Source organism: Petromyzon marinus, chromosome 59 (genome assembly GCF_048934315.1).
Source record: "Petromyzon marinus isolate PM22_M1 ecotype Great Lakes invasive population chromosome 59, UKy_Petmar_22M1.pri1.0, whole genome shotgun sequence".
Lineage (NCBI taxonomy): Eukaryota > Metazoa > Chordata > Hyperoartia > Petromyzontiformes > Petromyzontidae > Petromyzon > Petromyzon marinus.
This window is the reverse complement of record NC_133725.1, coordinates 7,088,115-7,115,528: the sequence shown is the minus strand read 5'-3', so window position 1 is coordinate 7,115,528 and position 27,414 is coordinate 7,088,115. Positions and strand designations below refer to the sequence as shown.

The window sequence follows — 27,414 nt, the reverse complement described above, 5'->3', positions numbered from 1 at the left end:
CCGTCACCGCCTCACCGTCTCACCGTCACCGTCTCACCGTCACCGTCTCACCGTCTCTGTCTCACCGTCTCACCGTCTCACCGTCACCGTCTCACCGTCTCACCGTCTCACCGTCACCGTCACCGTCTCACCGTCTCACCGTCTTTGTCTCACCGTCTCACCGTCACCGTCTCACCGTCACCGTCTCACCGTCACCGTCTCACCGTCACCGTCTCACCGTCACCGTCACCGTCTCACCGTCTCACCGTCTCACCGTCTCACCGTCTCACCGACTCATCGTCTCACCGTCTCACCGTCTCACCATCACCGTCTCACCGTCTCACCGTCACCGTCTCACCGTCACCGTCTCACCGTCACCGTCTCACCGTCACCGTCTCACCGTCTCTGTCTCACCGTCTCACCGTCTCACCGTCACCGTCACCGTCTCACCGTCTCACCGTCTTTGTCTCACCGTCTCACCGTCACCGTCACCGTCACCGTCTCACCGACTCACCGTCTCACCGTCTCACCGTCACCGTCTCACCGTCACCGTCTCACCGTCACCGTCTCTGTCTCACCGTCTCACCGTCACCGTCACCGTCTCACCGTCTCACCGTCACCGTCTCACCGACTCACCGTCTCACCGTCACCGTCACCGTCTCACCGACTCACCGTCTCACCGTCTCACCGTCACCGTCTCACCGTCACCGTCTCACCGTCTCACCGTCACCGTCTCACCGTCTCACCGTCTCACCGTCACCGTCTCACCGTCTCACCGTCACCGTCTCACCGTCACCGTCTCTGTCTCACCGTCTCACCGTCACCGTCTCACCGTCACCGTCTCACCGTCACCGTCTCACCGTCTCACCGTCTCACCGTCTCACCGTCTCACCGACTCATCGTCTCACCGTCTCACCGTCTCACCGTCACCGTCTCACCGTCTCACCGTCACCGTCTCACCGTCACCGTCTCACCGTCACCGTCTCACCGTCACCGTCTCACCGTCACCGTCTCACCGTCACCGTCTCACCGTCTCACCGTCACCGTCTCACCGTCACCGTCTCACCGTCACCGTCTCACCGTCTCACCGTCTCCGTCTCACCGTCTCACCGTCTCACCGTCACCGTCTCACCGTCTCACCGTCACCGTCTCACCGTCTCACCGTCACCGTCACCGTCTCACCGTCTCACCGTCTCACCGTCACCGTCTCACCGTCTCACCGCCTCACCGTCTCACCGTCTCACCGTCACCGTCTCACCGTCTCACCGCCTCACCGTCTCACCGTCTCACCGTCTCACCGCCTCACCGTCACCGTCTCACCGTCTCACCGTCACCGTCACCGTCTCACCGTCTCACCGTCTCACCGACTCACCGTCTCACCGTCACCGACTCACCGTCTCACCATCAAGCGTCTCACCGTCTCACCGTCACCATCTCACCGTCTCACCGTCACCGTCTCACCGTCACCGTCTCCGTCTCACCGTCTCACCGTCACCGTCTCACCGTCACCGTCTCACCGTCTCACCGTCTCACCGTCACCGTCTCCGTCTCACCGTCTCACCGTCACCGTCTCACCGCCACCGTTCCACCGTCTCACCGTCACCGTCTCACCGTCACCGTCTCACCGTCTCACCGTCACCGTCTCACCATCTCACCGTCACCGTCTCACCGTCACCGTCTCACCGTCTCACCGTCTCCGTCTCACCGTCTCACCGTCACCGTCTCACCGTCACCGTCTCACCGTCTCACCGTCTCACCGTCACCGTCTCCGTCTCACCGTCTCACCGTCACCGTCTCACCGCCACCGTTCCACCGTCTCACCGTCACCGTCTCACCGTCACCGTCTCACCGTCTCACCGTCACCGTCTCACCATCTCACCGTCACCGTCTCACCGTCACCGTCTCACCGTCTCACCGTCACCGTCTCACCGTCTCACCGTCACCGTCTCACCGTCACCGTCTCACCGTCTCACCGTCTCCGTCTCACCGTCTCACCGTCTCACCGTCACCGTCTCACCGTCTCACCGTCACCGTCTCACCATCACCGTCTCACCGTCTCACCGTCACCGTCTCACCGTCACCGTCTCACCGTCTCACCGTCTCACCGTCTCACCGTCACCGTCTCACCGTCTCACCGTCACCGTCTCACCGTCTCACCGTCACCGTCTCACCGTCTCACCGTCACCGTCTCACCGTCTCACCGTCACCGTCTCCGTCTCACCGTCTCACCGTCTCACCGTCTCACCGTCACCGTCTCACCGTCACCGTCTCACCGTCACCGTCTCACCGTCTCACCGTCACCGTCTCACCGTCACCGTCTCACCGTCTCACCGTCACCGTCTCACCGTCACCGTCTCACCGTCTCACCGTCTCACCGTCACCGTCTCACCGTCTCACCGTCACCGTCTCACCGTCTCACCGTCACCGTCTCACCGTCTCACCGTCACCGTCTCACCGTCTCACCGTCACCGTCTCACCGTCACCGTCTCCGTCTCACCGTCTCACCGTCACCGTCTCACCGACTCACCGTCTCACCGTCTCACCGTCACCATCTCACCGTCTCACCGTCACCGTCTCACCGTCACCGTCTCACCGTCACCGTCTCACCGTCTCACCGTCTCTTTCTCACCGTCTCACCGTCTCACTGTCTCACCGTCACCGTCTCACCGTCTCACCGTCTCACCGTCACCGTCTCACTATCTCACCGTCTCCCCGTCAAGCGTCTCACCGACACCGTCTCACCGTCACCGTCACCGTCTCACCGTCCACCGTCACCGTCTCACCGTCACCGTCTCACCGTCTCACCATCAAGCGTCTCACCGTCACCGTCTCACCGTCTCACCGTCACCGTCTCACCGTCTCACCGTCACCGTCTCACCGTCTCACCGTCACCGTCTCACCGTCTCACCGTCACCGTCTCACCGTCTGACCGTCACCGTCTCACCGTCTCTGTCTCACCGTCACCGTCTCACCGTCTCACCGTCACACCGTCTCACCGTCACCGTCTCACCGTCTCTGTCTCACCGTCACCGTCTCACCGTCTCACCGTCACCATCTCACCGTCTCACCGTCTCACCATCCACCATCTCACCATCTCACCGTCAAGTGTCCACCGTCTCACCGTCACCGTCACCGTCTCACCGTCTCACCATCTCACCGTTGATCATCTCCGGCGCCATCCAGTACGGGTTTCCCACCACGGTGTATCGCTTGCGACGGTCCGGACGTCGCAACACCCTCCGGCGAGAACCGGACGCCGGCGCCGCTGATGATGATGATGCTGATGGTGGTGATGCTGCTGATGATGATGGTGATGCTGCTGATGATGATGATGGTGATGACGGGGCCGATGATGACGACGGAGGCGGTGGCGGTGACGGTGAAGTTCGTGAAACCTCATCCACCATGAGCCGGGCCAGGCCAAAGTCGGCAACCACTACGGAACGGTCCTGGTGGGGGGAAATGGTGGGGGGAAGGGGGAGAGATGGTGTGGTGGGGGGTATGGTGGGGGGGCGGGGGACATGGTGTGGGGGAGGGGTATGGTGGGGGGGGGAGACGGTGGGTTGGAGGGGTATGGTGGGGAGATGGTTGGGGGGGGGGGGGGAGATGGGGGGGAGATTCATACCGTGTGTGTGTGTACGGTGTGTGTACAGTGTGTGTGTACGGTGTGTGTACGGTGTGTGTGTACAGTGTGTGTGTACGGTGTGTGTACGGTGTGTGTACGGTGTGTGTACAGTGTGTGTACGGTGTGTGTGTACGGTGTGTGTGTACGGTGTGTATGTACGGTGTGTGTGTACGGTGTGTACAGTGTGTGTGTACAGTGTGTGTGTACGGTGTGTGTACGGTGTGTGTACAGTGTGTGTGTACGGTGTGTGTGTATGGTGTGTGTACGGTGTGTGTACAGTGTGTGTGTACGGTGTGTGTGTATGGTGTGTGTACGGTGTGTGTGTACGTTGTGCGTGTACAGTGTGTGTACGGTGTGCACACGGTGTGTGTGTACGGTGTGTGTGTACGGTGTGTGTGTACGGTGCGTGTGTACGGTGTGTGTACGGTGTGTGTGTACGGTGCGTGTGTACGGTGCGTGTATGTGTGTGTACAGTGTGTGTACGGTGTGTGTGTACGGTGCGTGTGTGTACGGTGTGTGTACAGTGTGTGTGTACAGTGTGTGTGTACGGTGTGTGTACGGTGTGTGTGTACGGTGTGTGTACGGTGTGTGTGTACAGTGTGTGTGTACGGTGTGTGTACAGTGTGTGTGTACGGTGTGTGTACGGTGTATGTGTACGGTGTGTGTATGTGTGTGTACAGTGTGTGTACGGTGTGTGTACGGTGTGTGTACGGTGTGTACGTACGGTGTGTGTACGGGGTGTGTGTACGGGGTGTGTGTACGGTGTGTGTACGGTGTGTGTACGGTGTGTGTGTACGGTGTGTGTACGGGGTGTGTGTACGGGGTGTGTGTACGGTGTGTGTGTGTACGGTGTGTGTACGGTGTGTGTACGGTGTGTGTACGGTGTGTGTGTACGGTGTGTGTGTACGGTGTGTGTACGGTGTATGTGTACGGTGTATGTGTACGGTGTGTGTACGGTGTGTGTACGGGGTGTGTGTACGGGGTGTGTGTACGGTGTGTGTGTGTATGGTGTGTGTACAGTGTGTGTACGGTGTGTGTACGGTGTGTGTGTACAGTGTGTGTACGGTGTGTGTGTACGGTGTGTGTACAGTGTGTGTGTACGGTGTGTGTGTACAGTGTGTGTGTACGGTGTGTGTGTACGGTGTGTGTACGGTGTGTGTACAGTGTGTGTACGGTGTGTGTGTACGGTGTGTGTGTACGGTGTGTGTACAGTGTGTGTGTACGGTGTGTGTACGGCGTGTGTACGGTGTGTGTGTACGGTGTGTGTGTACGGCGTGTGTACGGTGTGTGTACGGTGTGTGTGTACGGTGTGTGTACGGTGTGTGTACGGTGTGTGTGTACGGTGTGTGTGTACAGTGTGTGTACAGTGTGTGTACGGGGTGTGTGTACGGTGTGTGTGTACAGCGTGTGTACGGCGTGTGTACGGTGTGTGTGTACGGTGTGTGTACGGTGTGTGTACGGTGTGTGTGTACGGTGTGTACACGGTGTGTGTGTACGGTGTGTGTGTACGGTGTGTGTACGGTGTGCGTGTACGGTGTGTGTACGGTGTGTGTACGGTGTGCGTGTACGGTGTGTGTACGGTGTGTGTGTACAGTGTGTGTGTACGGTGTGCGTGTATGGTGTGTGTACGGTGTGTGTGTATGGTGTGTGTACGGTGTGTGTGTACGGTGTGTGTGTACAGTGTGTGTACGGTGCGTGTGTACGGTGCGTGTGTACGGTGTGTGTGTGTACGGTGTGTGTATGGTGTGTGTGTACGGTGTGTGTGTGTACGGTGTGTGTGTACGGTGTGTGTGTACGGTGTGTATACGGTGTGTGTGTACGGTGTGTGTACGGTGTGTGTGTACGGTGCGTGTATGTGTGTGTACAGTGTGTGTACGGTGTGTGTGCACGGTGTGTGCACGGTGTGTGTACAGTGTGTGTGTACGGTGTGTGTACGGGGTGTGTGTACGGTGTGTGTGCACGGTGTGTGTATGGTGTGTGTGTACGGGGTGTGTGTACGGTGTGTGTACGGTGTGTGTGTACGGTGCGTGTATGTGTGTGTACAGTGTGTGTACGGTGTGTGTGTACGGTGTGTGTGTACAATGTGTGTGTACGGTGTGTGTATGGTGTGTGTACACGGTGTGTGTACGGTGTGTGTGTACAGTGTGTGTGTACGGTGTGTGTACGGTGCGTGTGTGTACGGTGTGTGTACAGTGTGTGTGTACGGTGTGTGTACGGTGTATGTGTACGGTGTGTGTATGTGTGTGTACAGTGTGTGTACGGTGTGTGTACGGTGTGTGTGTACGGTGTGTACGTACGGTGTGTGTGTACGGGGTGTGTGTACGGTGTGTGTACGGTGTGTGTGTACGGGGTGTGTGTACGGGGTGTGTGTACGGTGTGTGTGTCTATGGTGTGTGTACGGTGTGTGTGTACGGTGTGTGTACGGTGTGTGTGTACGGTGTGTGTGTGTACAGTGTGTGTACGGTGTGTGTGTGTACAGTGTTTGTGTACGGTGTGTGTGTACGGTGTGTGTACGGTGTGAGTGTACGGTGTGTGTGTACTGTGTGTGTGTACGGTGTGTGTACGGTGTGTGTGTACGGTGTGTGTGTACGGTGTGTGTACGGTGTGTGTGTACGGTGTGTGTACGGTGTGTGTACGGTGTGTGTGTGTACAGTGTGTGTGTACGGTGTGTGTACTGTGTGTGTGTACGGTGTGTGTGTACGGTGTGTGTGTATGGTGTGTGTGTACGGTGTGTGTACGGTGTGTGTGTACGGTGTGTGTACAGTGTGTGTACGTTGTGTGTACGGTGTGTGTACGGTGTGTGTGTACGGTGTGTGTGTACGGTGTGTGTGTACGGTGTGTGTGTGTACGGTGTGTGTGTACGGTGTGTGTGTACGGTGTGTGTACGGTGTGTGTACGGTGTGTGTGTACAGTGTGTGTGTACGGTGCGTGTGTACGGTGTGTGTATGGTGTATGTACGGTGCGTGTGTACGGTGTGTGTACGGTGTGTGTGTATGTGTACAGTGTGTGTGTACGGTGTGTGTGTGCGGTGTGTGTGTACGGTGTGTGTGTACGGTGTGTGTGTACGGTGTGTGTACAGTGTGTGTGTACGGTGTGTGTACGGTGTGTGTGTACGGTGTGTGTGTACAGTGTGTGTGTGTACGGTGTGTGTGTACAGTGTGTGTGTGTACAGTGTGTGTGTGTACGGTGTGTGTACAGTGTGTGTGTACGGTGTGTGTGTACGGTGTGTGTGTACGGTGTGTGTGTACGGTGTGTGTGTACGGTGTGTGTACGGTGTGTGTGTACGGTGTGTGTACGGTGTGTGTGTACGGTGTGTGTGTACGGTGTGTGTACGGTGTGTGTGTACGGTGTGTGTGTACGGTGTGTGTGTACGGTGTGTACGGTGTGTGTGTGTACGGTGTGTGTACAGTGTGTGTGTACGGTGTGTGTACGGTGTGTGTGTACGGTGTGTGTACGGGGTGTGTGTACGGTGTGTGTACGGTGTGTGTGTACGGTGTGTGTACGGTGTGTGTGTACGGTGTGTGTGTGTACAGTGTGTGTGTACGGTGTGTGTGTACAGTGTGTGTACGGTGTGTGTGTACGGTGTGTGTGTACGGTGTGTGTACGGTGTGTGTACGGTGTGTGTGTACAGTGTGTGTGTACGGTGTGTGTGTACGGTGTGTGTACAGTGTGTACGGTGTGTGTGTACAGTGTGTGTACGGAGTGTGTGTACGGTGTGTGTACAGTGTGTGTACGGTGTGTGTACAGTGTGTGTGTACGGTGTGTGTGTACGGTGTGTGTGTACGGTGTGTGTGTACGGTGTGTGTGTACGGTGTGTGTGTACAGTGTGTGTACGGTGTGTGTGTACGGTGTGTGTGTATGGTGTGTGTGTACGGTGTGTGTACGGTGTGTGTGTACGGTGTGTGTGTACGGTGTGTGTGTACACGGTGTGTGTACGGTGTGTGTACAGTGTGTGTGTACGGTGTGTACACGGTGTGTACACGGTGTGTGTGTGCAGTGTGTGTGTACGGTGTGTGTACGGTGTGTGTGTACGGTGTGTGTGTACGGTGTGTGTGTATGGTGTGTGTACGGTGTGTTTGTGTACGGTGTGTGTGTACGGTGTGTGTGTACAGTGTGTGTGTACGGTGTGTGTGTACGGTGTGTGTACGGTGTGTGTACGGTGTATGTGTACGGTGTATGTGTACGGTGTGTGTACGGTGTGTGTACGGGGTGTGTGTACGGGGTGTGTGTACGGTGTGTGTGTGTATGGTGTGTGTACAGTGTGTGTACGGTGTGTGTACGGTGTGTGTGTACAGTGTGTGTACGGTGTGTGTGTACGGTGTGTGTACAGTGTGTGTGTACGGTGTGTGTGTACAGTGTGTGTGTACGGTGTGTGTGTACGGTGTGTGTACGGTGTGTGTACAGTGTGTGTACGGTGTGTGTGTACGGTGTGTATGTACGGTGTGTGTGTACGGTGTGTACAGTGTGTGTGTACAGTGTGTGTGTACGGTGTGTGTACGGTGTGTGTACAGTGTGTGTGTACGGTGTGTGTGTATGGTGTGTGTACGGTGTGTGTACAGTGTGTGTGTACGGTGTGTGTGTATGGTGTGTGTACGGTGTGTGTGTACGTTGTGCGTGTACAGTGTGTGTACGGTGTGCACACGGTGTGTGTGTACGGTGTGTGTGTACGGTGTGTGTGTACGGTGCGTGTGTACGGTGTGTGTACGGTGTGTGTGTACGGTGCGTGTGTACGGTGCGTGTATGTGTGTGTACAGTGTGTGTACGGTGTGTGTGTACGGTGCGTGTGTGTACGGTGTGTGTACAGTGTGTGTGTACAGTGTGTGTGTACGGTGTGTGTACGGTGTGTGTGTACGGTGTGTGTACGGTGTGTGTGTACAGTGTGTGTGTACGGTGTGTGTACAGTGTGTGTGTACGGTGTGTGTACGGTGTATGTGTACGGTGTGTGTATGTGTGTGTACAGTGTGTGTACGGTGTGTGTACGGTGTGTGTACGGTGTGTACGTACGGTGTGTGTACGGGGTGTGTGTACGGGGTGTGTGTACGGTGTGTGTACGGTGTGTGTACGGTGTGTGTGTACGGTGTGTGTACGGGGTGTGTGTACGGGGTGTGTGTACGGTGTGTGTGTGTACGGTGTGTGTACGGTGTGTGTACGGTGTGTGTACGGTGTGTGTGTACGGTGTGTGTGTACGGTGTGTGTACGGTGTATGTGTACGGTGTATGTGTACGGTGTGTGTACGGTGTGTGTACGGGGTGTGTGTACGGGGTGTGTGTACGGTGTGTGTGTGTATGGTGTGTGTACAGTGTGTGTACGGTGTGTGTACGGTGTGTGTGTACAGTGTGTGTACGGTGTGTGTGTACGGTGTGTGTACAGTGTGTGTGTACGGTGTGTGTGTACAGTGTGTGTGTACGGTGTGTGTGTACGGTGTGTGTACGGTGTGTGTACAGTGTGTGTACGGTGTGTGTGTACGGTGTGTGTGTACGGTGTGTGTACAGTGTGTGTGTACGGTGTGTGTACGGCGTGTGTACGGTGTGTGTGTACGGTGTGTGTGTACGGCGTGTGTACGGTGTGTGTACGGTGTGTGTGTACGGTGTGTGTACGGTGTGTGTACGGTGTGTGTGTACGGTGTGTGTGTACAGTGTGTGTACAGTGTGTGTACGGGGTGTGTGTACGGTGTGTGTGTACAGCGTGTGTACGGCGTGTGTACGGTGTGTGTGTACGGTGTGTGTACGGTGTGTGTACGGTGTGTGTGTACGGTGTGTACACGGTGTGTGTGTACGGTGTGTGTGTACGGTGTGTGTACGGTGTGCGTGTACGGTGTGTGTACGGTGTGTGTACGGTGTGCGTGTACGGTGTGTGTACGGTGTGTGTGTACAGTGTGTGTGTACGGTGTGCGTGTATGGTGTGTGTACGGTGTGTGTGTATGGTGTGTGTACGGTGTGTGTGTACGGTGTGTGTGTACAGTGTGTGTACGGTGCGTGTGTACGGTGCGTGTGTACGGTGTGTGTGTGTACGGTGTGTGTATGGTGTGTGTGTACGGTGTGTGTGTGTACGGTGTGTGTGTACGGTGTGTGTGTACGGTGTGTATACGGTGTGTGTGTACGGTGTGTGTACGGTGTGTGTGTACGGTGCGTGTATGTGTGTGTACAGTGTGTGTACGGTGTGTGTGCACGGTGTGTGCACGGTGTGTGTACAGTGTGTGTGTACGGTGTGTGTACGGGGTGTGTGTACGGTGTGTGTGCACGGTGTGTGTATGGTGTGTGTGTACGGGGTGTGTGTACGGTGTGTGTACGGTGTGTGTGTACGGTGCGTGTATGTGTGTGTACAGTGTGTGTACGGTGTGTGTGTACGGTGTGTGTGTACAATGTGTGTGTACGGTGTGTGTATGGTGTGTGTACACGGTGTGTGTACGGTGTGTGTGTACAGTGTGTGTGTACGGTGTGTGTACGGTGCGTGTGTGTACGGTGTGTGTACAGTGTGTGTGTACGGTGTGTGTACGGTGTATGTGTACGGTGTGTGTATGTGTGTGTACAGTGTGTGTACGGTGTGTGTACGGTGTGTGTGTACGGTGTGTACGTACGGTGTGTGTGTACGGGGTGTGTGTACGGTGTGTGTACGGTGTGTGTGTACGGGGTGTGTGTACGGGGTGTGTGTACGGTGTGTGTGTCTATGGTGTGTGTACGGTGTGTGTGTACGGTGTGTGTACGGTGTGTGTGTACGGTGTGTGTGTGTACAGTGTGTGTACGGTGTGTGTGTGTACAGTGTTTGTGTACGGTGTGTGTGTACGGTGTGTGTACGGTGTGAGTGTACGGTGTGTGTGTACTGTGTGTGTGTACGGTGTGTGTACGGTGTGTGTGTACGGTGTGTGTGTACGGTGTGTGTACGGTGTGTGTGTACGGTGTGTGTACGGTGTGTGTACGGTGTGTGTGTGTACAGTGTGTGTGTACGGTGTGTGTACTGTGTGTGTGTACGGTGTGTGTGTACGGTGTGTGTGTATGGTGTGTGTGTACGGTGTGTGTACGGTGTGTGTGTACGGTGTGTGTACAGTGTGTGTACGTTGTGTGTACGGTGTGTGTACGGTGTGTGTGTACGGTGTGTGTGTACGGTGTGTGTGTACGGTGTGTGTGTGTACGGTGTGTGTGTACGGTGTGTGTGTACGGTGTGTGTACGGTGTGTGTACGGTGTGTGTGTACAGTGTGTGTGTACGGTGCGTGTGTACGGTGTGTGTATGGTGTATGTACGGTGCGTGTGTACGGTGTGTGTACGGTGTGTGTGTATGTGTACAGTGTGTGTGTACGGTGTGTGTGTGCGGTGTGTGTGTACGGTGTGTGTGTACGGTGTGTGTGTACGGTGTGTGTACAGTGTGTGTGTACGGTGTGTGTACGGTGTGTGTGTACGGTGTGTGTGTACAGTGTGTGTGTGTACGGTGTGTGTGTACAGTGTGTGTGTGTACAGTGTGTGTGTGTACGGTGTGTGTACAGTGTGTGTGTACGGTGTGTGTGTACGGTGTGTGTGTACGGTGTGTGTGTACGGTGTGTGTGTACGGTGTGTGTACGGTGTGTGTGTACGGTGTGTGTACGGTGTGTGTGTACGGTGTGTGTGTACGGTGTGTGTACGGTGTGTGTGTACGGTGTGTGTGTACGGTGTGTGTGTACGGTGTGTACGGTGTGTGTGTGTACGGTGTGTGTACAGTGTGTGTGTACGGTGTGTGTACGGTGTGTGTGTACGGTGTGTGTACGGGGTGTGTGTACGGTGTGTGTACGGTGTGTGTGTACGGTGTGTGTACGGTGTGTGTGTACGGTGTGTGTGTGTACAGTGTGTGTGTACGGTGTGTGTGTACAGTGTGTGTACGGTGTGTGTGTACGGTGTGTGTGTACGGTGTGTGTACGGTGTGTGTACGGTGTGTGTGTACAGTGTGTGTGTACGGTGTGTGTGTACGGTGTGTGTACAGTGTGTACGGTGTGTGTGTACAGTGTGTGTACGGAGTGTGTGTACGGTGTGTGTACAGTGTGTGTACGGTGTGTGTACAGTGTGTGTGTACGGTGTGTGTGTACGGTGTGTGTGTACGGTGTGTGTGTACGGTGTGTGTGTACGGTGTGTGTGTACAGTGTGTGTACGGTGTGTGTGTACGGTGTGTGTGTATGGTGTGTGTGTACGGTGTGTGTACGGTGTGTGTGTACGGTGTGTGTGTACGGTGTGTGTGTACACGGTGTGTGTACGGTGTGTGTACAGTGTGTGTGTACGGTGTGTACACGGTGTGTACACGGTGTGTGTGTGCAGTGTGTGTGTACGGTGTGTGTACGGTGTGTGTGTACGGTGTGTGTGTACGGTGTGTGTGTATGGTGTGTGTACGGTGTGTTTGTGTACGGTGTGTGTGTACGGTGTGTGTGTACAGTGTGTGTGTACGGTGTGTGTGTACGGTGTGTGTGTACGGTGTGTGTACGGTGTATGTGTACGGTGTATGTGTACGGTGTGTGTACGGTGTGTGTACGGGGTGTGTGTACGGGGTGTGTGTACGGTGTGTGTGTGTATGGTGTGTGTACAGTGTGTGTACGGTGTGTGTACGGTGTGTGTGTACAGTGTGTGTACGGTGTGTGTGTACGGTGTGTGTACAGTGTGTGTGTACGGTGTGTGTGTACAGTGTGTGTGTACGGTGTGTGTGTACGGTGTGTGTACGGTGTGTGTACAGTGTGTGTACGGTGTGTGTGTACGGTGTGTGTGTACGGTGTGTGTACAGTGTGTGTGTACGGTGTGTGTACGGCGTGTGTACGGTGTGTGTGTACGGTGTGTGTGTACGGCGTGTGTACGGTGTGTGTACGGTGTGTGTGTACGGTGTGTGTACGGTGTGTGTACGGTGTGTGTGTACGGTGTGTGTGTACAGTGTGTGTACAGTGTGTGTACGGGGTGTGTGTACGGTGTGTGTGTACAGCGTGTGTACGGCGTGTGTACGGTGTGTGTGTACGGTGTGTGTACGGTGTGGGTACGGTGTGTGTGTACGGTGTGTACACGGTGTGTGTGTACGGTGTGTGTGTACAGTGTGTGTACGGTGTGCGTGTACGGTGTGTGTACGGTGTGTGTACGGTGTGCGTGTACGGTGTGTGTACGGTGTGTGTGTACAGTGTGTGTGTACGGTGTGCGTGTACGGTGTGTGTACGGTGTGTGTGTATGGTGTGTGTACGGTGTGTGTGTACGGTGTGTGTGTACAGTGTGTGTACGGTGCGTGTGTACGGTGCGTGTGTACGGTGTGTGTGTGTACGGTGTGTGTATGGTGTGTGTGTACGGTGTGTGTGTGTACGGTGTGTGTGTACGGTGTGTGTGTACGGTGTGTATACGGTGTGTGTGTACGGTGTGTGTACGGTGTGTGTGTACGGTGCGTGTATGTGTGTGTACAGTGTGTGTACGGTGTGTGTGCACGGTGTGTGCACGGTGTGTGTACAGTGTGTGTGTACGGTGTGTGTACGGGGTGTGTGTACGGTGTGTGTGCACGGTGTGTGTACGGTGTGTGTGTACGGGGTGTGTGTACGGTGTGTGTACGGTGTGTGTGTACGGTGCGTGTATGTGTGTGTACAGTGTGTGTACGGTGTGTGTGTACGGTGTGTGTGTACAATGTGTGTGTACGGTGTGTGTATGGTGTGTGTACACGGTGTGTGTACGGTGTGTGTGTACAGTGTGTGTGTACGGTGTGTGTACGGTGCGTGTGTGTACGGTGTGTGTACAGTGTGTGTGTATGGTGTGTGTACGGTGTATGTGTACGGTGTGTGTATGTGTGTGTACAGTGTGTGTACGGTGTGTGTACGGTGTGTGTGTACGGTGTGTACGTACGGTGTGTGTGTACGGGGTGTGTGTACGGTGTGTGTACGGTGTGTGTGTACGGGGTGTGTGTACGGGGTGTGTGTACGGTGTGTGTGTGTATGGTGTGTGTACGGTGTGTGTGTACGGTGTGTGTGTACGGTGTGTGTACGGTGTGTGTGTACGGTGTGTGTGTGTACAGTGTGTGTACGGTGTGTGTGTGTACAGTGTGTGTGTACGGTGTGTGTGTACGGTGTGTGTACGGTGTGAGTGTACGGTGTGTGTGTACTGTGTGTGTGTACGGTGTGTGTACGGTGTGTGTGTACGGTGTGTGTGTACGGTGTGTGTACGGTGTGTGTGTACGGTGTGTGTACGGTGTGTGTACGGTGTGTGTGTGTACAGTGTGTGTGTACGGTGTGTGTACTGTGTGTGTGTACGGTGTGTGTGTACGGTGTGTGTGTATGGTGTGTGTGTACGGTGTGTGTACGGTGTGTGTGTACGGTGTGTGTACAGTGTGTGTACGTTGTGTGTACGGTGTGTGTACGGTGTGTGTGTACGGTGTGTGTGTACGGTGTGTGTGTACGGTGTGTGTGTGTACGGTGTGTGTGTACGGTGTGTGTGTACGGTGTGTGTACGGTGTGTGTACGGTGTGTGTGTACAGTGTGTGTGTACGGTGCGTGTGTACGGTGTGTGTATGGTGTATGTACGGTGCGTGTGTACGGTGTGTGTACGGTGTGTGTGTATGTGTACAGTGTGTGTGTACGGTGTGTGTGTGCGGTGTGTGTGTACGGTGTGTGTGTACGGTGTGTGTGTACGGTGTGTGTACAGTGTGTGTGTACGGTGTGTGTACGGTGTGTGTGTACGGTGTGTGTGTACAGTGTGTGTGTGTACGGTGTGTGTGTACAGTGTGTGTGTGTACAGTGTGTGTGTGTACGGTGTGTGTACAGTGTGTGTGTACGGTGTGTGTGTACGGTGTGTGTGTACGGTGTGTGTGTACGGTGTGTGTGTACGGTGTGTGTACGGTGTGTGTGTACGGTGTGTGTACGGTGTGTGTGTACGGTGTGTGTGTACGGTGTGTGTACGGTGTGTGTGTACGGTGTGTGTGTACAGTGTGTGTGTACGGTGTGTACGGTGTGTGTGTGTACGGTGTGTGTACAGTGTGTGTGTACGGTGTGTGTACGGTGTGTGTGTACGGTGTGTGTACGGGGTGTGTGTACGGTGTGTGTACGGTGTGTGTGTACGGTGTGTGTACGGTGTGTGTGTACGGTGTGTGTACGGTGTGTGTGTACAGTGTGTGTGTACGGTGTGTGTGTACGGTGTGTGTACAGTGTGTACGGTGTGTGTGTACAGTGTGTGTACGGAGTGTGTGTACGGTGTGTGTACAGTGTGTGTACGGTGTGTGTACAGTGTGTGTGTACGGTGTGTGTGTACGGTGTGTGTGTACGGTGTGTGTGTACGGTGTGTGTGTACAGTGTGTGTACGGTGTGTGTGTACGGTGTGTGTGTATGGTGTGTGTGTACGGTGTGTGTACGGTGTGTGTGTACGGTGTGTGTGTACGGTGTGTGTGTACACGGTGTGTGTACGGTGTGTGTACAGTGTGTGTGTACGGTGTGTACACGGTGTGTACACGGTGTGTGTGTGCAGTGTGTGTGTACGGTGTGTGTACGGTGTGTGTGTACGGTGTGTGTGTACGGTGTGTGTGTATGGTGTGTGTACGGTGTGTTTGTGTACGGTGTGTGTGTACGGTGTGTGTGTACAGTGTGTGTGTACGGTGTGTGTGTACGGTGTGTGTACAGTGTGTGTGTACGGTGTGTGTACGGTGTGTTTGTGTACGGTGTGTGTGTACGGTGTGTGTGTACAGTGTGTGTGTACGGTGTGTGTGTACGGTGTGTGTACGGTGTGTGTGTACGGTGTGTGTACGGTGTTTGTGTACGGTGTGTGTGTACGGTGTGTGTGTACAGTGTGTGTGTACGGTGTGTGTGTACGGTGTGTGTACAGTGTGTGTGTACGGTGTGTACACGGTGTGTACACGGTGTGTGTGTACAGTGTGTGTGTACGGTGTGTGTACGGTGTGTGTGTACGGTGTGTGTGTACGGTGTGTGTGTACGGTGTGTGTACGGTGTGTGTGTACGGTGTGTGTACGGTGTGTGTACGGTGTGTGTAAGGTGTGTGTACGGTGTGTGTACGGTGTGTGTGTACGGTGTGTGTACAATGTGTGTATACGGTGTGTGTGTACGTTGTGTGTACGGTGTGTGTGTACGGTGTGTGTGTGTACGGTGTGTGTACGTTGTGTGTACGGTGTGTGTACGGTGTGTGTACGGTGTGTGTGTACGGTGTGTGTGTACGGTGTGTGTGTACGGTGTGTGTGTACGGTGTGTGTACAGTGTGTGTGTACGGTGTGTGTACGGTGTGTATGTACGGTGTGTGTACGGTGTGTGTACAGTGTGTGTGTACGGTGTGTGTGTACAGTGTGTGTGTACGGTGTGTGTGTACAGTGTGTATGTACGGTGTGTGTACGGTGTGTGTGTACGGTGTGTGTACGGTGTGTGTGTACGGTGTGTGTACGGTGTGTGTGTACGGTGTGTGTACGGTGTGTGTGTACGGTGTGTGTACGGTGTGTGTGTACGGTGTGTGTACGGTGTGTGTGTACGGTGTGTGTACGGTGTGTGTACGGTGTGTACACGGTGTGTGTGTACGGTGTGTGTATACGGTGTGTGTGTACGGTGTGTGTGTACGGTGTGTGTACGGTGTGTGTACGGTGTGTGTGTACAGTGTGTGTGTACGGTGTGTGTGTACGGTGTGTGTGTACGGTGTGTGTGTACGGTGTGTGCACGGTGTGTGTACGGTGTGTGTGTGTACGGTGTGTGTACGGTGTGTGTGTGTACGGTGTGTGTACGGTGTGTGTACGGTGTGTGTGTACGGTGTGTGTGTACGGTGTGTGTACGGTGTGTGTACGGTGTGTGTACGGTGTGTGTACGGTGTGTGTACGGTGTGTGTGTACGGTGTGTGTGTACGGTGTGTGTACGGTGTGTGTACGGTGTGTGTACGGTGTGTGTGTGTACGGTGTGTGTGTGTACGGTGTGTGTGTACGGTGTGTGTACGGTGTGTGTACGGTGTGTGTACGGTGTGTGTACGGTGTGTGTGTACAGTGTGTACGGTGTGTGTGTACGGTGTGTGTGTACGGTGTGTGTACAGTGTGTGTACACGGTGTGTGTGTACGGTGTGTGTACGGTGCGTGTGTGTACGGTGTGTGTACACGGTGTGTGTGTGTACGGTGTGTGTGTGTACGGTGTGTGTACAGTGTGTGTACGGTGTGTGTGTGTACGGTGTGTGTACGGTGTGTGTGTACGGTGTGTGTGTACGGTGTGTGTGTACGGTGTGTGTACGGTGTGTGTACAGTGTGTGTACGGTGTGTGTGTACGGTGTGTGTGTACGGTGTGTGTACGGTGTGTGTGTACGGTGTGTGTACGGTGTGTGTACGGTGTGTGTGTACGGTGTGTGTACGGTGTGTACAGTGTGTGTGTACGGTGTGTGTGTGTGCAGTGTGTGTACGGTGTGTGTGTACGGTGTGTGTGTACGGTGTGTACAGTGTGTGTGTACTGTGTGTGTCTACGGTGTGTGTATACAGTGTGTGTACAGTGTGTGTACGGTGTGTGTGTACGGTGTGTGTGTACGGTGCGTGTGTACGGTGTGTGTACACGGTGTGTGTGTACGGTGTGTGTACGGTGTGTGTACAGTGTGTGTGTACGGTGTGTGTGTACGGTGTGTGTACAGTGTGTGTGTACGGTGTGTGTACGGTGTGTGTGTACGGTGTGTGTACGGTGTGTGTGTACGGTGTGTGTACGGTGTGTGTGTACGGTGTGTGTGTACGGTGTGTGTGTACGGTGTGTGTATGTGTGTGTGTACGGTGTGTGTGTACGGTGTGTGTGTACGGTGTGTGTGTGTGTGTATGGTGTGTGTGTACGGTGTGTGTGTACAGTGTGTGTGTGTGTACAGTGTGTGTACGGTGTGTGTGTACGGTGTGTGTGTACGGTGTGTGTATCTTACCCGCCGTACGAAGCAATTGGGTGAGTTGAGGTCCCGATGAATGATATCCATAGAGTGGAGGTACGCCTACAAAGACAAAGATCCCCCGTGAAGCCTTAACAGACTGTTGGGGCAAGTGCTGTTCACTCACTCACCCACTCACTCACCCACCCACTCACCCACTCACCCACTCACTCACCCACTCACCCACTCACCCACTCGCTCACACACCCACTCACACACCCACTCACTCACTCACACACCCACTCACCCACTCACTCACCCACCCACTCACCCACAGATCCTCCGTGTAGCCTTAACAGACTGTTGGGGCAAGTGCTGTTCACCCACTCACCCACTCACTCACTCACCCACCTACTCACCCACCCACCCACCCACTCACTCACTCACCCACTCACCCACCCACTCACCCACCCACTCACTCACCCACTCACTCACCCACCCACTCACTCACCCACCCACTCACCCACCCACTCACTCACTCACACACTCACTCACCCACTCACCCACCCACTCACTCACCCACAGATCCCCCATGTAGCCTTAACAGACTGTTGGGGCAAGTGCTGTTCACCCACTCACCCACTCACTCACTCAATCACCCACTCACCCACCCACTCACCCACCCACTCACTCACTCACTCACCCACTCACCCACCCACTCACCCACCCGCTCACCCACACACTCACCCACACACTCACCCACCCACTCACCCACTCACTCACTAACCCACCCACTCACTCACCCACTCACTCACCGACTCACTCACTCACCCACCCATTCACCCACCCACTCACTCACCCACAGATCCTCCGTGTAGCCTTAACAGACTGTTGGGGCAAGTGCTGTTCACCCACTCACCCACTCACCCACTCACTCACCCACCCACTCACCCACTCAATCACTCACCGACTCACTCACTCACCCACCCATTCACCCACCCACTCACCCACCCACTCATCCTCCGTGTAGCCTTAACAGACTGTTGGGGCAAGTGCTGTTCACCCACTCACCCACTCACTCACTCACCCACTCACGCACTCACTCACCCACTCACGCACTCACTCACCCACTCACGCACTCACTCACCCACCCACTCACTCACCCACTCACCCACCCACCCACCCACTCACTCACCCACCCACTCCCTCATCCACTCACTCACCCACTCACTCACTCACCCACAGATCCCCCGTGTAGCCTTAACAGACTGTTGGGGTAAGTGCTGTTCACCCACTCACCCACTCACTCACCCACCCACTCAATCACTCACCGACTCACTCACCCACCCACTCACTCACCCACCCACCCACTCACACACTCACTCACTCACCCACACACTCACTCACTCACCCACTTACTCACTCACTCACCCACTCACCCACTCACCCACCCACAAACTCACCCACCCACTCACCCACTCACTCACCCACTCACTCACCCACCCACAGATCCCCCGTGTAGCCTTAACAGACTGTTGGGGCAAGTGCTGTTCACCCACTCACCCACTCACTCACTCACCCACCCACTCACCCACCCACTCACCCACCCACTCACTCACTCACCCACTCACCCACCCACTCACCCACCCACTCACCCACCCACTCACCCACTCACTCACCCACTCACTCACTCACCCACCCACTCACTCACTCACCCACCCACCCACTCACCCACTAACCCACCCACTCACTCACCCACTCACTCACCGACTCACTCACTCACCCACCCATTCACCCACCCACTCACCCACCCACTCACTCACCCACAGATCCTCCGTGTAGCCTTAACAGACTGTTGGGGCAAGTGCTGTTCACCCACTCACCCACCCACTCACCCACCCACTCACCCACTCACCCACTCAATCACTCACCGACTCACTCACTCACCCACCCATTCACCCACCCACTCACCCACCCACTCACTCACCCACAGATCCTCCGTGTAGCCTTAACAGACTGTTGGGGCAAGTGCTGTTCACCCACTCACCCACTCACTCACTCACCCACTCACTCACTCACCCACTCACGCACTCACTCACCCACCCACTCACTCACCCACTCACCCACCCACCCACCCACTCACTCACCCACCCACTCCCTCATCCACTCACTCACCCACTCACTCACTCACCCACAGATCCCCCGTGTAGCCTTAACAGACTGTTGGGGCAAGTGCTGCTTAGTAGCGAGAAGCAGCAGCACCTAGCAAGGCCGGAAGAGTGGCACACACAGGGGGTGGTGTGGCCGGTAGCACCACGCCCGGCCGCCTTTGTCTCTCTCCAATGGTGATGTTAACACAGAGCACCAGGCACTCATTTGAGGCTGAGTCGACCTAGGGGAGGCCCAGGACCGGTTCAGATAATCGAACTCGGGTCGCCGGGTTCGTAGCGCAGCGTAGCGCTGACCACTACACCCACCGCTCCCCACACACCACACACAGTGTACACACCACACACACCACACACACCACACACACACACCACACACAGTGTACACACCACACACACCACACACACCACACACACACACCACACACAGTGTACACACCACACACACCACACACACCACACACACACACCACACACAGTGTACACACCACACACACAGTCACCACCACACACCACACACTACACACAGTGTACACATCACACACACAGTCACCACCACACACCACACACTACACACAGTGTACACACCACACACACTCACCACCACACACCACACACAGTGTACACACCACACACACCACACACACCACACACACCACACACACATACACACTCACCACCACACACTCACACTCACCACCACACACACACCACACACACACACCACACACACTCACCACCACACACTCACACTCACCACCACACACACACTCACCACACACACACACACCACACACAGTGTACACACCACACACACAGTCACCACCACACACCACACACACACCACACACACCACACACACAGTCACCACCACACACCACACACAGTGTACACACCACACACACACACACTCACCACCACACACCACACCACACACACACACCACACACACTCACCACACACACACAGACCACACACACACCACACACACACACTCACCACACACACACCACATTCACACACACCACACAAACACCACACACACCGTTCCCCACACACCACACACACACACCACACACACCACACACAGTGTACACACCACACACAGTGTACACACCACACACACAGTCACCACCACACACCACACACCACACACACAGTCACCACCACACACTACACACACCACACACAGTGTACACACCATACACACACACACACTCACCACCACACACCACACACTCACCACACACACACACCACACACAGTGTAAACACCAAACACACACTCACCACCACACACCACACCACACACACCACACACTCACCACACACTCACCACACACACACACCACACACAATCAAACCACACACCACACATACTCACACCACACACTCAAACACCACACTCTCACACCACACACACCACACACACCACACTACACACACACCACACACACACCACACACACACACCACACTACACACACACACACACCACACTACACACACACACACATTCACACCACATTCACAACACACATACACACCACACACTCAACACACATACACACCACACACTCACACACCACACACTCACCATACACACTCACACCACACACCACACACACTAACACCACACACTCACACACCACACACTCACACACCACACACACTACACACACACTCACACACACTCACACCACACACACCACACACACCACACACACACACCACACACACCACACACACCACACACACCACACACACCACACACACACACCACGCACACTCACACCATACACACACACATTCACAACACACACACTCCACACACACACTCACACCACACTACACACACACACCACACACACAATCCACACACACACACACCTCACACACATACACACCACACCACACACACCACACACACCACACACACACCCCACACACACCACACACACACACACCACACACCCCCACACACACCCCACACACACCAACCCACCACATTCACACTCCACACACACACACTCCACACACACACCACATACACACCTGTGTCTGTCTCTGTGTCTGTCTATGTGTCTGTGTCTCTGTGTCTCTGTGTCTGTGTCTCTGTGTCTGTCTCAGTGTCTGTCTCTCTATCTGTGTCTGTCTCTCTGTCTGTGTCTCTGTGTCTGTCTCTGTGTCTGTCTCTGTGTCTGTCTCTCTGTCTGTGTGTCTGTGTCTCTGTGTCTGTCTCTCTGTCTGTGTCTCTGTGTCTGTGTCTCTGTCTGTGTCTGTGTGTCTGTTTGTGTGTCTGTTTCTGTGTCTGTGTCTCTATCTGTGTCTGTGTGTCTTTCTCTGTCTGTGTTTCTGTGTCTCTGTGTCTGTCTCTGTGTCTCTGTGTCTGTGTCTCTGTGTATCTGTGTCTGTGTCTGTGTCTCTGTGTGTGTGTGTGTCTCTGTGTCTCGATCTCTGTGTCTGTCTCTGTGTCTCTGTCTCTGTGTCTCTGTGTCTGTCTCTGTGTCTCTGTGTCTGTGTCTCTCTGTCTGTGTCTCTGTCTCTGTGTCTCTGTGTCTCTGTCTCTGTGTCTCTGTGTCTGTGTATCTGTGTCTCTGTGTCTCTGTGTCTGTATCTGTGTCTGTGTGTCTCTGTGTCTGAGTGTCTGTGTCTCTGTGTATCTGTCTCTGAGTGTCTGTGTCTCTGTGTCTCTGTGTATCTGTCTGTGTCTCTGTCTCTATATCTGAGTCTCTGTGTCTGAGTGTCTGTGTCTCTGTGTGTCTGTGTCTCTGTCTCTATGTCTGAGTCTCTGTGTCTGAGTGTCTGAGTGTCTGTGTCTCTGTCTGTGTCTCTGTCTGTGTCTGAGTCTCTGTGTCTGAGTGTCTGTGTCTCTGTCTGTGTCTATGTGTGTGCCTCTGTCTCTGTGCCTGAGTCTCTGTGTCTGAGTGTCTGTGTCTCTGTGTGTCTGTGTCTCTGTCTCTATGTCTGAGTCTCTGTGTCTGAGTGTCTGAGTGTCTGTGTCTCTGTCTGTGTCTCTGTCTGTGTCTGAGTCTCTGTGTCTGAGTGTCTGTGTCTCTGTCTGTGTCTATGTGTGTGCCTCTGTCTCTGTGCCTGAGTCTCTGTGTCTGAGTGTCTGTGTCTCTGTGTCTCTGTGTCTGAGTCTCTGTATCTGAGTCTCTGTGTCTCTGTGTGTGCCTCTGTCTCTATGTCTGAGTCTCTGTGTCTGAGTGTCTGTGTCTCTGTGTATCTATCTGTGTCTCTGTCTCTATATCTGAGTCTCTGTGTCTGAGTGTCTGAGTGTCTGTGTCTCTGTCTGTGTCTCTGTCTCTATGTCTGAGTCTCTGTGTCTGAGTGTCTGTGTCTGTCTCTGTCTGTGTCTCTGTCTCTGTGTCTGAGTCTCTGTGTCTGAGTGTCTGTGTCTCTGTCTGTGTCTCTGTCTCTATGTCTGAGTCTCTGTGTCTCTGTCTCTGTCTGTGTCTCTGTCTCTATGTCTGAGTCTCTGTGTCTGAGTGTCTGTGTCTCTGTGTATCTGTCTGTCTCTCTGTCTCTGTGTCTGAGTCTCTGTGTCTGAGTATCTGTGTCTCTGTGTATCTGTCTGTGTCTCTGTCTCTGTGTCTGAGTCTCTGTGTCTGAGTGTCTGTGTCTCTGTGTCTCTGTCTGTGTCTCTGTCTCTATGTCTGAGTCTCTGTGTCTCTGTCTCTGTCTGTGTCTCTGTCTCTATGTCTGAGTCTCTGTGTCTGAGTGTCTGTGTCTCTGTCTGTGTCTCTATGTCTGAGTCTCTGTGTCTCTGTCTCTGTCTGTGTCTCTGTCTCTATGTCTGAGTCTCTGTGTCTGAGTGTCTGTGTCTCGGTGTATCTGTCTGTGTCTCTGTCTCTATGTCTGAGTCTCTGTGTCTGAGTGTCTGTGTCTCCGTGAATCTGTCTGTGTCTCTGTCTCTGTGTCTGAGTCTCTGTGTCTGAGTCTCTGTGTCTCTGTGTATCTGTGTGTGTCTCTGTCTCTATGTCTGAGTCTCTGTGTTTCTGAGTGTCTGAGTGTCTGTGTCTCTGTCTGTGTCTCTGTCTCTATGTCTGAGTCTCTATGTCTAAGTGTCTGAGTGTCTGAGTCTCTGTGTCTGTGTCTCTGTGTATCTGTCTGTGTCTCTGTCTCTGTGTCTGAGTCTCTTTGTCTCTGTGTCTGAGTGTCTGTGTGTCTGTGTCTCTGTGTCTCTGTCTGTGTCTGAGTCTCTGTGTCTGAGTGTCTCTGTGTCTCTGTGTCTCTGTCTCTGTCTGTGCCTCTGTCTCTGTGTCTGAGTCTCTGTGTCTGAGTGTCTGTGTCTCTGTGTCTCTGTGTGTCTCTGAGTGTCTGTGTGTGCCTCTGTCTCTGTGTCTCTGTCTCTGTGTCTGAGTCTCTGTGTCTGAGTGTCTGTGTGTCTGTCTCTGTGTCTCTGTGTCTCTGTCTCTATGTGTGAGTCTCTGTGTCTGAGTGTCTGAGTCTCTGTGTCTGAGTGTCTGTGTCTCTGTGTGTCTGTGTCTGTGTCTCTGTGTGTCTGTGTCTGTGTCTCTGTCTCTGTGTCTGAGTCTCTGTGTCTGTGTCTCTGTGTCTGTGTCTGTGTAACTGTGTCTCTGTGTCTGTGTCTGAGTCTCTGTGTGTCTCTGTGTCTGTGTGTCTGTGTGTCTCTGTGTGTCTCTGTGTCTCTGTGTCTGTGTCTCTGTGTCTCTGTGTGTCTCTGTGTCTGTGTCTGTGTCTCTGTGTCAGAATGTCTCTGTCTGTCTCTGTGTGTCTCTGTCTTTGTGTCTGTGTGGAGCTGCACGGAGCTCTACCATTCCGGCGGCGATGTCGCGGGCGAAACCAACTCTCTGTGTCCAGGGGAGGGGGTCATCCTGCATCACACACACAGACACACACACACAGACACACACAGACGCACACAGACACACAGACACACACACAGACACACACACACAGACGCACACACAGACACACACAGACACACACACACAGACACACACACACAGACACACACAAAGACACACACACACAGACACACAGACACACACACAGAGACACACACACAGAGACACACACACAGACACACACAGACACACACAGACACACACAAAGACACACACACACAGACACACAGACACACACACAGAGACACACACACACAGACACACACAGACACACACACACAGACACACACAGACACACACACACACACAGACACACACACACAGACACACACACAGACACACACACACACACAGAGACACACACAGACACACACAGACACACACACAGAGACACACAGACACACAGATACACACACACAGACACACACACACAGACACACACACACACAGACACACAGACAGACACACACACAGTGACACACACACAGACAGACACACACACAGTGACACACACAGACACACACACACACGCACAGACACACACAGTGACACACACACACACAAAGTGAGTGAGTGACTGAGCCAGCAAGTGGGTGACTGAGTGAGTGAGTGACTGAGTGAGTGAGTGGGTGAGTGACTGAGTGACTGAGTGAGTGGGTGAGTGAGTGAGTGACTGAGTGAGTGGGTGAGTGAGTGACTGAGTGAGTGGGTGAGTGACTGAGTGACTGAGTGGGTGAGTGAGTGAGTGACTGAGTGAGTGGGTGAGTGACTGAGTGACTGAGTGTGTGGGTGAGTGACTGAGTGTGAGGGTGAGTGACTGAGTGAGTGAGTGGTGAGTGACTGAGTGAGTGAGTGACTGAGTGAGTGAGTGGTGAGTGACTGAGTGAGTCACTGAGTGAGTGAGTGACTGAGTGTGTGGGTGAGTGACTGAGTGAGTGAGTGGTGAGTGACTGAGTGAGTGAGTGAGTGACTGAGTGAGTGAGTGAGTGACTGAGTGAGTGAGTGGTGACTGAGTGAGTGACTGAGTGAGTGAGTGGTGAGTGAGTGACTGAGTGAGTGAGTGACTGATTGAGTGAGTGAGTGGTGAGTGAGTGAGTGGGTGAGTGAGTGACTGAGTGAGTGACTGAGTGAGTGAGTGACTGAGTGAGTGAGTGAATGAGTGAGTCACTGAGTGAGTGAGTGGTGAGTGAGTGAGTGGGTGAGTGAGTGGGTGAGTGACTGAGTGGGTGAGTGGGTGAGTGAGAGAGTGACTGAGTGAGTGACTGAGTGAGGAGTGAGTGACTGAGTGAGTGGTGAGTGACTGAGTGACTGAGTGACTGAGAGAGTGAGTGACTGAGTGAGTGACTGAGTGAGTGGTGAGTGGTGAGTGAGTGACTGAGTGACTGAGTGAGTGACTGAGTGAGTGGTGAGTGGTGAGTGAGTGACTGAGTGAGTGACTGAGTGAGTGGTGAGTGACTGAGTGAGTGGTGAGTGAGTGGTGAGTAGGTGAGTGAGTCACTGAGTGAGTCACTGAGTAACTGAGTGAGTGAGTGAGTGGTGAGTGAGTGAGTGGGTGAGTGGTGAGTGAGTGGTGAGTGACTCACCATGTTACGTATGGTATCACGCAGCGTGCCACCCTCAATGTACTCCGTGATGAGGTTCAGTGAGTGAGTGACTGAGTGAGTGAGTGAGTGACTGAGTGAGTCACTGAGTGAGTGACTGAGTGTGTGAGTGACTGAGTGAGTCACTGAGTGAGTGGGTGAGTGACTGACTGAGTGACTGAGTGAGTGAGTGGTGAGTGTGTGAGTGACTGAGTGAGTCACTGAGTGACTGACTGAGTGAGTGAGTCACTGAGTGAGTGACTGAGTGACTGACTGAGTGAGTGACTGAGTGACTGAGTGAGTGAGTGGTGAGTGAGTGGTGAGTGAGTGAGTGACTGAGTGAGTGACTGAGTGAGTGACTGAGTGACTGAGTGAGTGAGTGGTGAGTGAGTGACTGAGTGACTGAGTGAGTCACTGAGTGACTGACTGAGTGAGTGAGTCACTGAGTGAGTGAGTGAGTGGTGAGTGAGTCACTGAGTGACTGAGTGACTGACTGACTGAGTGAGTGACTAAGTGAGTGGTGAGTGAGTGACTGAGTGAGTGACTGAGTGAGTGGTGACTGAGTGAGTGGTGAGTGACTGAGTGACTGAGTGAGTGAGTGAGTGGTGAGTGACTGAGTGACTGAGTAGTGAGTGACTGAGTGACTGACTGACTGAGTGAGTGAGTGAGTGACTGAGTGAGTGAGTGAGTGGTGAGTGAGTTACTGAGTGACTGAGTGTGTGAGTGGTGAGTGAGTGGTGAGTGAGTGACTGAGTGAGTGACTGAGTGAGTGACTGAGTGAGTGAGTGGTGAGTGAGTGGTGAGTGAGTGGTGAGTGAGTGGTGAGTGACTCACCATGTTACGTATGGTATCACGCAGTGTGCCACCCTCAATGTACTCCGTGATGAGGTTGAGACGCCGGTCCTTGTAGAGAACTCCGATAAAGCGGAGGACGTTTGGATGCTCAAGGCCTCTCATCACCTTCACCTGAGCGCAATAACAACAACAACATCACCATCAACAACAACATCAACAACATCACCATCACATCATCATCACAATCACATCATCATCACAATCACATCATCATCACCTTCACATCAACATCACCATCAACATCACCATCAACATCACCATCAACATCACCATCAACATCACCATCAACATCACCATCAACATCACCAACATCAACAACATCACCACCATCACCAACATCAACATCACCTTCACCTGAGCGCAACAACATCAACAACATCACCATCACCAACATCACCATCACCAACATCACCAACATCACCAACATCACCAACATCACCATCAACATCACCAACATCACCAACATCACCATCACCATCGCATCACCATCAACATCACCATCAACATCACCATCCATCACCACCATCACCACCATCACCACCATCAACATCACCACCAA

The 27,414-nt window shown here is 54.0% G+C and overlaps 2 protein-coding genes across 2 annotated transcripts in view; both read right to left on the bottom strand.

Moving 5' to 3' along the window:
- Positions 1–27,414, bottom strand: part of LOC142905835 (uncharacterized) — a 112,004-nt gene that overhangs the window by 26,829 nt on the left and 57,761 nt on the right. The window lies entirely within an intron of this gene.
- The window catches only part of LOC142905810 (uncharacterized), a gene marked incomplete at its 5' end in the record, with an annotated part of 48,497 nt that overhangs the window by 16,148 nt on the left and 4,935 nt on the right, over positions 1–27,414 (bottom strand). Inside the window, 4 exons of the mRNA XM_076052948.1 lie at positions 3,137–3,428; positions 17,438–17,503; positions 24,328–24,387; positions 26,835–26,966. Coding sequence (XP_075909063.1) covers positions 3,137–3,428; positions 17,438–17,503; positions 24,328–24,387; positions 26,835–26,966 — 550 coding nt within the window. The remainder of the gene's footprint in view (positions 1–3,136; positions 3,429–17,437; positions 17,504–24,327; positions 24,388–26,834; positions 26,967–27,414) is intronic.